This window comes from Buteo buteo, chromosome 21 (assembly GCF_964188355.1).
Source record: "Buteo buteo chromosome 21, bButBut1.hap1.1, whole genome shotgun sequence".
In the NCBI taxonomy this organism is placed as follows: Eukaryota; Metazoa; Chordata; class Aves; order Accipitriformes; family Accipitridae; genus Buteo; species Buteo buteo.
The window spans coordinates 13,663,695-13,676,487 of record NC_134191.1 but is presented as its reverse complement, the minus strand read 5'-3'; the positions used below and the strand labels follow the sequence as shown (position 1 = coordinate 13,676,487).

Sequence of the window (12,793 nt, the reverse complement as noted above, 5' to 3'; positions counted from 1 at the left end):
ATGGGGGCCCAGGGGGGCGACAGGCATGGGGGGGCTCAGGCATTGCCACGCTGCTTGTGATGGGAGTTTCATGTCCTCCCGTGCTCCCTGCCAAGGCTCCAGTGGGATGGTCACTGTTGGGCAGGACCCATTTCTCATCTTATTAGAGATCCTCCTTCTCCACTGAAGGGAAAAAGCCTCTCATCCCATGGTCTCCTTTGCCTGGTCTTGGCTGCAAAAGCACCAGCAGCACACAGGAGCGGGGATGCAGCACGTCTCCCTCTGCCCCAGTTGTACTGGTGGGTCTGGTAGGTCTCCAGCGCAGCTGCTGTGCTCCAGCTGGCTCTCGGGTCTTCCCATGCTGAGGAATCAACTGGCATCTCTGTGTCCCCACAGGGAGCAGCCGATGCTGCTGAACCTCAGGCATCTGCCTGAGTTACCAGCATCATTGCATCGAGGTTCCCACGTAGGCTGGAGGGAGGGACTCCGGGAAAACATAATTTAAAGCATTTCTATTCCTAGCAGGATGTTATCCTCTGACCTGCATTAAGGGAAATGGAGCCACGTGCTTGCTTGCGTGGTGCCCGCAAGAGGTACCCCGAGGATGGGGGCAGAGAGGGTTTGTCACTCCCCCATCGCCCTTCTGGGATGCTCTGGGGCAGATGTCCCCGCTCGCCTGGGTGATGAGGGTGACAGTGGCACCTGGGGGCTCGTATCGCAGAACTGACAAGGACTGGGTGGGAAACGGGGTTTTTGTCCAGTGGCAAAGAGCGTTTGGGGGGAGGAAGTTACAACCGCAAGGAGTTTTGCTGAACCGAAGAGCACAGATCCAAAGTTTTGATTGAAGTGAAATGATTTGATGTGTCAAAACCCTGTTCTTCATTTTGAGTTGGTGTTTTGAAATGAAAAGTGTTGTTTTGTCTCCAAATATCAACATGAAATGAAATTTTTCACTTATTCTCCCAATCAGGAAGACAAGGGGGGGAAAAAAAAATCATTAAAATTGACGTTTTACCACAGCAAGGCTTTTATTCAGAGGAAACCATCTTTTCTAATGGAAAAATGTTTGTGCTGTAGAAATGTTCATTTCTGATAAGAAATGTGGTCAGGGCTGACCAGAGCTGGGCTGACAACAGCAACGTAGGAATGAAAGCATCTCAGCCTAGTCCCTGCTGAGTCCTACACAGCCAGGTGTGGCCAGAAATACACCTTCAAATGTCTCAAGAGGAAAGGCAATATTTCAGACTGTGGTCAGGAGTGGGGCATACCCAAGTTTCTGCTATTTGCTTCCCTGTCTGAAATGCAGCCCCCCCCAAAACCAGGCAGGTTTGCTGCCAGCGGAGCTCAGGGTTATGGCTTTATTTGCTTTCTGTGCAATACCCAAAGCGTGTGTTGTGGTGTCTTGGGTGGGAATTGAGCTGCTTGTTAGCTGAAATTGAAAATGGTAATTTGTGTGTGTGTTTGAGAGAGAAAAAGAGTTTGTTTATGAGAGGGAAGTGCGTGTATGTGCCTGCACATGCGTGAGAGAGTCTGTATGGAAGCGTGTGCGTATATATATACACTGATGACCCGAGACTGTGTTAACCCGATGCTGAGATATTACAAACCAGATAATACTTCTGGAGGGAACTCAGGCTGATCACCAAAGAGGAAGTTTGGTAGTAAGGAGAGAGCAAATCCAGCTGCTTTTTGACCCTTTTTCATCCTTTCCTCTTGGGGGATGAGGGTGAATTCAGGATCTTGTGCAGCCCAACCACCTTCTCATCGCCCTCCCGCTCGAGCCCATCTCCCAGCTTTGCTCTATCCTTGCAGGTCCAGGCAAACGTGGAGAAGTCCTTGACCCTCTTTGGGCAGCTTCTGAACAAGAAGCATTTCTTGCTGACCTTCATCCGCACTCTGGAGGCTCAGCGGAGCTTCTCCATGCGGGACCGTGGTAACGTGGCCTCCCTCATCATGACAGCGCTGCAAGGTGAGATGGAGTACGCCACGGGCGTGCTGAAGCAGCTCCTCTCCGACCTCATCGAGAAGAACCTGGAGAGTAAGAACCACCCCAAGCTGCTTTTGCGGAGGTGAGTGTCCATCCAAGAGGTCAGAGCTGTGGGACAGTGCCCAGTCTCTTCTGAGCACGTGGACACAAGCTGGTGTCCTTTAGGGATGCCATCAGTGATGGCTTTGGTGTTGGCTGTGGTGGCACTGGGTCTGTGGTCAAGCGTTTTCTTGCCTGTCTGCATGCAAGTATGAGAGGGATGTGGGACCACCTGGACCCAGCCAACTCAGGAGTCGCCCATGGGATGTTCTTGCTTTGGTTTGGCCCATACAGGTTCATGTTGTCTGGGAAGGAGGGAGCAAGATGCTTGGCAGCTGCCGGCTGGTGCAGGGAGGATGCATGCTGGTGTCAGGCGCTGTTCTGTATCTCTGCAGCGATACTTCCACCCACCTTCCCTTTTCCAGGTGACCAGGCGGTCCCCCACACCTCTCAGCACGTGGGGCAGCTCTTGCCTTGCCTGGAGGCTGCCTTGCTGCACGGGTGCCTCCACGGGCTGGCAGCAGGCAGGAGTCCTCCCTTCCTCGCTGCTTCCTCGGGGCTTGCCCACCTTTCCGGGCACGTGGGGGTTTTCCTGGGAAAGCCAAGCAGATCTTCGCAAGCTGGGAGTCTCGCCGGGGCTGGGGGGGGAGCGTGAGCAGGAGGCAGCCTGCCAAGCCCTGCCGTGAGTCTGCCTGGCCCATCAATATTTAACGATAGCTCTGAGCTCTCCTTCATCACGGGCTGATGAATATTGAAAGATACACCAAGTGCTGAACAAAAACAATTAATAAGCTCCACCAGCCCAGCTTGAGGCCCTCTGAGCCACCTTCTCCCTTCGCACGCCGTACCGTGCCTCCCCATGTCCGCCTCCATCCGCCCGGTGCCACCAGCTTCCAGTGGATATGCAGGGACGGCTGAGAGCCACGGGGCTGGCAAGTCAGCAGAAAGGCTCAAGAAAACCAGAGCATCTTTCAAACATCAACCAATGTTCGTGGCATGGCCAGACCAGACAAACCCTGTTGGGTTTTGTGTGCCTGGCCCTGGGGAGACGCCTGGAGAAGGCACAGATGCGAGCTTGTCCCAGCTACATCCCTGCTACCTTCCCTCGGCCGGTCTCTTTAGGCACATTGCTTTCTTACTTTCTCTGCTTCATTCATCACATTACAGGGTGCCCTTAATTTCTCAAAGCACCTCATTAGCAATGTGCCAGAGAGGGGGTGCAGTGCAGACCTGTGGCTGGCCGGCAGAGGGGTACCCGGGTCTTGGAGGTGCTGACCCCTGTACCCCATCTCTGTTCCCCGAGTGCATCCTTAGGCTCTTCCCTTCTTACTGTCCCTCCACAACACCAGGCTTCACTGAAATATTTAAACTGCACTTCTAGCTCCTGGGTCTCTCAGAGCATCACGAAGCCGCTGCCATCGGAGCAAAACTCCGGAATGAAGTAAATCAATAAAATATAAATAAAAGGCAGTGCGGGGAGGCCAGCAGCTGCAATGGCTGAGCTGTGGGAGTGACATAGGGGCAGAGCCCAGCCCGCGCCACTGCGGCAAGAGCCGGCAGCCCGAGGACTGTCGGTGCCCAGCCGCGGAGCTTGAGGGCCCATCGCAGGTGGAGCTGCAGGAGGCTCAGGACAGGGATGAAGTCCCCTGGCCGGTACTTTGCTTGTGCCTCCCTGAGTGATATTCAATGAAGAGACTTTGTTCTTCCCGCAGCCACGGTGTGGACCGAGTGGTGCTGAGGGCTGTGCTTCTCTATCCTTTTGATTAGCCCTGCTGTTGGGCGTGAGAGTGTGCTTACCGCCCAGGGCAACTGGATTAACAGTGATCTAACTGGGGAGAGCTGTTGTTTATTATTTTGTTACTGGATAATCCCCCCATTGCTGTGGCATCTGGCTCTATTTCGGATAAAGACAAACATCCGCAGGAGCTCGGGTAGTGGCACTTCAGACGAGTGTTACAGGCTTGTCAGCAAAGGACCTGGTCTGGGGCCGGGGAGGATGTCTGCTGAATAGCTTCAGTCCACCCCTTCCTTGGCTTCCTCCCCATGTCCCTTTCCTTCTCCCTTTTTTTTTCTCTTGATGGATTAATCTTAACCCAGCAGGCGCAGGAAGGCTTCCCTCCCCTGCAGGCTCAGGCATTACCATCCCTAATGGTTTAAGGAGGGCTGTGCTATTCTAGGGAGGGTAAAAAGGGCTAAGCCCCATTAGCACGAGAGAAAGCCTTGGAAGGGACTATACGACCCTGAGTCAGCTTGAATAAACTCTGGGAGAGTGAATTTCCTACCCCAGCCATCTGGCCATCAGGAACTGCTCCTGGCCCATCTGCTGGGCATGGCATTGCCGTCGGGCAGTGGAACTCCTTCTGGTGGCTCTGAGGTTCAGGTTCCTTCTGGGTTTTGTTTCTTGAGTCAACCCATTTGTATCCGTTCCTGTGGTGCAACATGAATGCAGCCATGTCCCTGAGGTTATTAGTATTGCTTGTGCTTTCAGGAGCATCTGCGTTTGCAAGTGGCTGATCTGATGATTAATGGGTGGATAAGCTGAAGAAGCCTAACCAGAGAGGGTCGAGGGGCTGGATGGCATTTTTACTTTAAAGGAAACGAAAGCCACTTAAAAAACAGTGGACGTGTTAAGGGGAATTTTAATCTTATGGCAGTGAGACCAGGCTGTGGTGCGGAGACAGGCACGTTAAGCTGCCCTTGTAGGGCTGCACAGTTCACCTGGGTCCTGTGTTACCCTCGGCTCCCTCTGTGCCAGGCTGTCCCTCTCCTCTGCTGGTGCAGCATGTCCTGGCTGCAGAACCACCACCCCGAGGTCCCCACGTCCTATTCGGACCCACCACGTCTCACACCCATCCTGTGGGATCCTGCTCTCCCTCTTGCGCACATGCTGTGCAGTGATGGTCCCAGGCAGATACAGGCGACTCCCCTGGACCTTCCCTGCCATGCTGCTTTGGAGCATGGTGGCCTCTGGATTTGGCTTTAGGGAGCTAGGGGCAGTATATAGGTTTTCTCAAGGCAGTTTGGCTGCTTCCTTCAACTGCATCTCTAAAAGCTGAGAGGCACGGCTCCATTTGTAAACTCCTTTTGGAGCAGGTGGTTGCAGCACTGTTCACTGCAAACTCGTACATCACCACCCCACTCCGGGGAGACACACAGAGACCCAGGATTTCCACCATGCAGGCAGGGAAGGGTTAAATCCCAAGCCTGGCACAGCGTCTTTGCACTGTGCTCCGAAGGTACATGGAGAACAGCTTAACCTTCCAGCCACTGCTCTTACTCCTTTCTCCTTTAATCCCCTTGTTTTTGGCTGAATTAGTTCTGGGGATAAGTTTGACCAAAACCATATTGAGATCAAAGTCTCCAGACCTAAATCCAACAGTGGCTTTAACCAAGGCCACGTGCCAGCGGTCCGGTGCCCTCTCTGCATTGTGGGGCTCTGCATCCCTGCCCGAGAGCCACCCAGATCCGGGCCCAAGGGCAGGGGCACAGGGAGAAGCGAGGGTGCAGAGCGTGGCCTCCTGAAGCTTCACCGTCAGCACCGCTGAGTGCCAAGAACCAGGCGTCCTCTCCTCCAGCAGTTCTTCTGAGCAGACCTTGCACAGGCTGCGGGGGAAAACTCTCTTTATCCCTCCAGTATTGGTGGCGATTGTCTTGCTTTACTGTGGGCTTTGAGGCTGTAGAGATGAAGGGCTACTTTGGGAGTTGCAGAGAAGTCCCATGTCACCCAGTAGTGGTGGGCCTGGGTGAGGGCAGTAGCGGTATTGAGTGCATTGCAGGAGCAGAAGTCAGCAGCAGCTCCCAGGTGGGGAGGGGGGCTTCCAGCTACATCAGGCACACGGTGATGCGGGAGGAGGTGCTCCTGTTGTGGGAATTTGGGCCAGGATCTGACTTTGCCTGGCAACTTCAGCTTTTCCCTTCAGGTTGTGCTTTAACTGGGGAGCTTGAGGTAGGTTTGGTGACATTTTTGCCTGGCTTAGGTGTCTCATACAATCCTCCTGTGGAGGGAGCTGCCCGGTTCCAATGGGACGTGATGGAAGAAGCAAACTTCAATGAAGTAGAAGGTACCAGGGGGAAGCAGAAAGCTGGTCATCCCCTGGGTGAGACTCCCCATGGGACAAGGTCATGCTCAGCTCTCTCCGGTTCTCTAAATACGCTGGAGACCAATTTGCTTCTCCCTCCTGGGGGGCTGCTGTGGCTCAGCCTTGCGGATGGGCAGGCTTTCCACTAGAGCTTTTGCTGTCTGCTTGTGCCCCTTTGCTTCGAGGCTCCTGCCTTTCCAGCTGTGACCTTTTAAAGCCAAAAATAATTTAACCACAGTCCAAGGCTGAGGTGGCAATGAGCGAGATCAGAAACCTTTAATATACTCTGCTGACGGCTTTGCTATCTGCCTTCCCTACAGAACGGAGTCAGTGGCAGAGAAGATGCTGACGAATTGGTTCACGTTTCTGCTGTACAAGTTTCTGAAGGTGAGTCTGAGAAGGGATGGCAACCCTGCGTGGTCAGGGAGGTGGTTCCTGCCTTGCTGGGACGGGCAGTGTTTTACCCAAAGCCTGGGCTGACGTGCTCCTGAGCGCTCCCGCTCCCTTCCGGAGCAGAGATCGCTTCCCAGGCCTCTGTTCCCATCCTGGGTTTCTGAGATGTGATTAGTGATTCTGAGTCTCCTTTTGGGGAAGTAGCTGAGGTTGAGAAATGAAATCCAGACCAGGATTGCTTAATGTATAGTGGGTTTGAGAACTTCCTAAAAACGGTAAGCGGAGAAAGGATAAATCTGAAGCAACTCAGCTGAGTCTTGAATCCCTTTGGAGTGGTCCCCATTCCTCCCTTCTTGCCTCTGCTTGTGTAACTTGGGAGGAAGAAGCCCTGGGAGCTGGTCCTTCTGTAGACATGACTGTCTGTAGACGTATTTCTGCCTGTTTGAGCTGTATTTTGATGTGCTGCACTCTTCATTTAATGCTGCTGCTTTTTCTTCACCTCTTTGACACTGAGGCTTCGTGGTAGCGGAATCCTTTCCCCAGGCATCTCCACTTCTGCTGCTGCTTCCCCTCCAAAAAGTGCCCTGGTGGGGATGGATGCCCCATGGGGCCTCTTGGCAGCTGGGAGCACAGCTCTCTCCACCACGTGTGCACGAGGGTGCAGAGCGCGTTAACTTGAATTTGCCTTTTTCCCAATTTCATTGGGGTAGCAGAAGAGGATGCCAAAGCGTAAGGGCTCTTTTTACTGCTGGTTCATCCAACCCATATAGAGAACATTTATTCCATCAGCACTGGTGCCTCCAGCTGCTAGAGCTGCACCAGTGGCTGTACAGGTTACACAGCTGCAGCTCCAGCCCATGGAGCCCCGGGTTGGTCCTGCTGCTGCTTTGGCGTGACACTGGTCAGGTGAATGGTGTCTCTGGTCCCACTGCAGGTTTGTCAGTCAGCAGAGCTGTTTCTTGGGATCCTGCCTGGTGTCAGCGCAGGAGGCTGGGTGGCACGCAGCCGTTTTTGTGGGATTTCATCCCTCATTAAGATAAAGAGGGTTTGAACCATTTCCAGCCGAGAGATGAGAGCGAGCAGGAGTCTGTGCAGAACTCAAGTGATCGTCAATGAGAGGTGATTTATAATATCACTTACATGCACTTGGCTTTTTGCCTCTGTTGAGGGATAGCCTGTATCTATAAAAATCTAGCTGTAGTGTGTGGTGGAGATTGCTTTCCGGGGTGGGAGAGGAGAAGAGTTGTGCCGATTGCGGGGAGATGTCAAACCTCCTGCCGCTTCTTTGTGCCGGGTCTTTACTCAGTGGGGTCACCCTCCACCCTCGCACTGGCAGCGCCCAGTGGGATCAGGTAGGATGTGCCTGGTGGGATCAGGTAGGACACTGGCAGATGGCTCTTTGGGCTCTGTGGGGTCAACGGGACAGGCAGGAGTAGCTCTTGCTGTGGATAAACTCCTTCAGGGCTCCCTGAAGTGGATGGGATTGTGCTTTGGCCGAGCAAAGCACAGCGCACAGCCTTTGAATTCCCACAGCAGCGTTTGGGGATGTTGCGTTCGTGTGTGTGACTTGACGCCCTTGGCCTGTCCCTGGCTGGGCTGGGCCATGTGGGCAGGTGACACCTTGTTCAGGGGCATGTTCACCTTGTTCAGAAGCTGCTTTGGATCTGCTCTTGTGCCACCACTGTCCTGCATCTGTCCTTGTACAGCCCCATCCCCCTTTGGAGAGGCTTGTGGGCGCATCACCAGTGCGGGGCAGGTCTGAGAATAAGGAGTAGCAGGAGAGAGAGATGTGGGGATGGGACCAGGGCAATGCCTTTTTATAAAGTCCTTGGCTACACCATGGCTTTGGTGGGGGCAAACACCTCCTGTCTCTGGGTGGTAGCAGCAGGAGAGAAAAGTCTGATCTAGATGCACCATTACAGGAGGAACAAATGTGGAGTGCCTGGATAAACCCGCTGGCTGTGAGAATTGTTACGCTGGAGATCATCTCCCCGGGGAAGTGGTTGAAACTCCATCGCTTGGGTCACTTGAGTTAGACTGGAAGAGACTTGAGGATGCACTCATGGCCCCTCCTGGGTTGGTCCCACCAGAGGAGACCCACGGGGCTGTTTCCGCCTGTCTCCCGGCAGGAGAAACCCGTGGAGTAGGTGGAGAGGTATCACAGTAGACAGTTTGCCAGCAGGGAAACTGCACCAAACCACGGTAATTGTGCATGTAAATGAGGCAGGCGGACGTGTGCCCAGCTGCCAGATCAGCTCTCAGCAAACCTGCCCCGAGCAGGGCCAGGTGCTTGGCATCGTGTGGCCGTGATGTGCTGGGGCGAGGGACGGGGACAGGGACAGGACAGCCCCCCCTGCCCAGGACCAGCAGCGTGGGGAGCCAGCCAGGGCTGGCGCTTTCCCAGGGACCCTGTAGTAGCATTTATCAGACTCTTAATGAGACACCCCAGGGAAAGGGAGAGGGATAAATCGAGACAAGTGCTGAAAAATGCACGATATTAGGTGCCTGATGAGCTAGATCTAGTCAATAAGACAGTTTGAGTGTTAGCTGGCTCGCCTCAGCCTGCTCCCAATGTACCGACGCGTGCATGCACGGGGGTGTTTGCAGCCACCCTCCTCCAGCTCGCCTCGCACGGAGAGCCCTCCCAGAGCCCCCCTCGCTCAGGCTCCCAGCAGTGAGCAAAATGCATCGGGGCTGGCGGCGTGGGCATGGCCGCATTTGGGAGGCAGGCTGCCCTCCATCCACCCGCGGAGCCGACCGGCCCCATCTCAGCAGTCCCCTCGTGTTTCTCACTCAATGGAGCTCATCTCGGGGCAACTGCCCGGCACCGGTTTCTGCAGTCCCTGTTCATTTTGCTGGTCTCTGTCAGGGATGAGCCCTAAACTGTCCTCATCTGTTGTGGCCCGGTGAGCTGTGACCCACATCAGCATCTCGGCCCCGGTCCTCAAGAGCCAGTGGGGACAGTGAGGTTGGGAGTGAGGTTTTGGATTTTAAGGGTAGGACCCACATTTGGAACAGGTGGGGAAGCCAGGCTGCAAGGTGCAGGATGCACAGAGTCAGGGCGACAGGGCAGAGGGGCTGTTTTGGCTCACATTAGTGTGCCCGACAGGTCAGAAGGACACCAGGATCCTGGGGGCATGCAGGAGCCCCCAAAAGTCTGCATGGTGCTGGAGGAGTGATGTACCCATCACCAGGACCACTGATGCCTCCATCCCCCCGGGGAGGCCTTAGGGCCAGCTCTAAACCATGAATCCAAAAAGAGATTTATTCCCCATCAGCCCAGCCGGTGTCCAAGGAGCGGAGGTGATGCTGTGATACCTGGAGTGCAACCAGGCCACCAGTGTGGGAAGGGCTGAAGCCACCTCTCTCAGTGGGGATCCCCAGAGGTGGGCACAGAACTACAGACTGAGGAGGGGCAGCAACCATGCCTCGCTGGAAAGATGAAATCTGTGGGCTGGGGCGGAAGCAGCTGTGCCAGATGTGAGCAGGAGCCCCACTCCAAGCTATCCTCCATCCACACCACTTCTGCAGACTTGGAAGTTCTATGAGGAGTTTTTACAAGCAACCGAAAGAAACAACTCGAGTCTTTCCACCGTGGCTGGAGGGGTGGGCTGAAGGTGCCGTAGAAGCCGCCGGGGGCTCACCACCTTGCAGACAGCCTGGCACTCTCGCCTTGCCGGGCAGCCGGTAATGCACAGCGTAGCACCCACCTTGGGTCTCTCACTTTTCCAAGCTGACTTAATGAAGCCAAGTTTGCAAATGAAACATAATTTCAAAGACAGGCGTGTTGTCGGAAGGTCTGGGGATGATGTATGCCTGTTCCTACTCGTTAGCAGCTGTCTCTTTAATTACCACAGATGCTAACGAGATGCTAACAGCATATGGTGACAGGGAGAGCAGTCGCACTTTGCACCAAAGTACAATTTATTTGTGAGGCGGCTGGGAGGGAGGGGCGAGGGCTAGTGGGGTAAAATCTGCTGGGACTTCTCCCTGTCCTCTGCTCCCATTTTACCCTTTTTTCTCCCTTAGGGCTAATGCCTGTGTCTGGAAGGGCTCCTTGGCATGCAGCTCAGGGGAGAGGTTTGGGCCCTGGGTGATAAAGGGGTGTCCACTTCCAGCCCCCCTACACCAACTCATGGCTCCAGGCTGGTTGGTGCCTCCAGATCTTTTACTGTTCCTGGGTCACTGCAGTTCCAGCGTCCAGCATCTCTGCGGGAAGTGTCTGGTCCAGTTTCCCTCTCCCTTCTTCCCACCTATGAGATGGATGCTGATGTGGCTCTGGCTGGTGGCTAAAGCTGGCTCTGACTATAGGGTTTGGCACTGGGGACATATAGGTGGCAAATGGTTTAACTGCAGGAAACCTCATCGCCTGGTCCCCTCCATCAGCTGGAGACTCTGGGTAGGGTTGTCAGTGAGTTGCTCTCTTGCTTTTCCTTCCCAGTGGATCTGGCCAGCTGTGCCCAGCTGTCACATGGAGAAACTCCTTTGACCTTCCGTCGTGTGAGACTGGGCTCCTGGCAGATGCCAGAACCGCATTGTGATACCTGGGCAAGAGCCCCCAGACTGTCCCACTGCAGTGTGTCCTGTCCAGTCCTCACGTGCTTCTCTAGGCTGGGCCAGCTCAAAAGATAGGCTATATCCCATACACAAAGTGCCCAGACCCAACTTGCTCCTCACTAGCCCTGAATTTAACGTTTTTAGTTCATTTTTGGCCTGTAGAATGAGCAGAATTCACCGGGGAGTGTCTGGAAACTCTGGGAAGCTGAGCCTAGGGGTTGATAGACAAGGGAACAACCTCCAGTGGGCTTAGAAGGAGAGAATGAGTTCCTCCACGGGATAAATTTTACCATGTACCCCCTTGCAGTCTTGAGCAAGGGCTGGAAACTCTTTATAAAGCCGCATATGGGGCTTGGTGCTGCAGGGCCACAGTGGTGGTTCTTGAAAGGCAGAGCTGGTGCCTGGCACCTTCTCACCCCTCTCTCTCCCTCTCCTCCGTCCCCTGTCACGCAGGAGTGTGCTGGGGAACCGCTCTTCATGCTCTACTGCGCCATCAAGCAGCAGATGGAGAAGGGACCCATTGATGCCATCACAGGAGAGGCTCGCTACTCCCTCAGTGAAGACAAGCTTATCCGGCAGCAGATTGACTACAAAATGCTGGTTAGTGCAAGCGGAAGCCTCACTGGTACCGGTGCTCGCCAGGACTGCTAGGTCCAGCTATTTAACAAGATCTTGGAGGCACCCAAAGTACTTTGCAGAGAGTGGTTTATCTCTTGTTCTTCTCTCCGGCATCCCTGGGGTGCCTCTTGCCCTGCCTGTGTGGTGCCTATCCCAGCTAAGGTCAGAAACGGGGACTTTGCATGGCAAGGTTTGCTCTTGCCACGGAGCTGAGAAAGCCAAACGGGAACTGAATCCCCCTCCACGCCTCTCCCAGCAAACTCCATGGCCCTGACAGGTATGGGGCCAGAGATGCTGTTGAGCACATGCTACCTGGAGCAGCCAGTGGCTCGTGTTCGGTGGGGATCAGAGTTAGAGCCTTGAGATTACTGCAGGAGATGGAGAGATACTTTTCTTCCTCCATATGAGCCATCTCCTCTGTCCAGCTGAATGCTAAGCCAGGCCCTTCCCCTGGCTGAGCCTGCAGCCGGTTCTTCACCACCTCGATCTCCACCAAGGTGAGGTTGGGAGGGGAGTGGAACGTGCCCAGGCATTGCTCAGGCTAGACAGGTTTTGGTGAGTTGCGCATGGTTTGCTGGCCCAGGATTCCTTCACTGAGGGTGGTGGGGAGAGGTGGGGGGAAAGGGGGATCAGGAATGTGTCATGTGGCTGCAACTCCGCCGCAGCCTGGGAGGTGACAAGACATGGCCAGTAGAGAGCTGTAGCCCCCTGTCCTTGGACCTTGCAGCCAGCATGTCACAACCTCTCACTCGAGTCTTTTTGCCCCTCCTGTGCTGTGCAGACCCTCAACTGTGTGAATCCCGAGAACGAGAATGCCCCGGAGATCCCTGTCAAGGTGCTGAACTGCGACACCATCACGCAGGTGAAAGAGAAGCTGCTGGATGCTGTCTACAAGGGGGTGCCCTATTCCCAGCGACCCAAAGCCGGAGACATGGACCTGGGTAAGAGAGAGGCCAAGCACTTCCCTGCGGGGAGCAGGGATGTGACTAAGAGCAGAAGTGCCAAAAAAACTGTTCAAGGCAGGAAATTCTGCATCTCCTACAGGAGAGGGAACCTGGCAGGACCAGAGCATTTGTGCTTGTCCAGTCCACTTTTGCTGTGCTGGTGGCACTGACTGTGTGTGGGCACCCCTGGCATGAGA

At 54.6% G+C, this 12,793-nt stretch overlaps 1 protein-coding gene across 6 annotated transcripts in view; it reads left to right on the top strand.

Moving 5' to 3' along the window:
• PLXNA1 (plexin A1) overlaps positions 1 to 12,793 on the top strand; it is a 121,137-nt gene that overhangs the window by 95,751 nt on the left and 12,593 nt on the right. For all 6 annotated transcript variants that reach the window (XM_075053145.1, XM_075053143.1, XM_075053144.1 and 3 more), the window contains exons 22-25: positions 1,792 to 2,048; positions 6,405 to 6,471; positions 11,488 to 11,634; positions 12,434 to 12,593. In XM_075053145.1, coding sequence (XP_074909246.1) covers positions 1,792 to 2,048; positions 6,405 to 6,471; positions 11,488 to 11,634; positions 12,434 to 12,593 — 631 coding nt within the window. The remainder of the gene's footprint in view (positions 1 to 1,791; positions 2,049 to 6,404; positions 6,472 to 11,487; positions 11,635 to 12,433; positions 12,594 to 12,793) is intronic.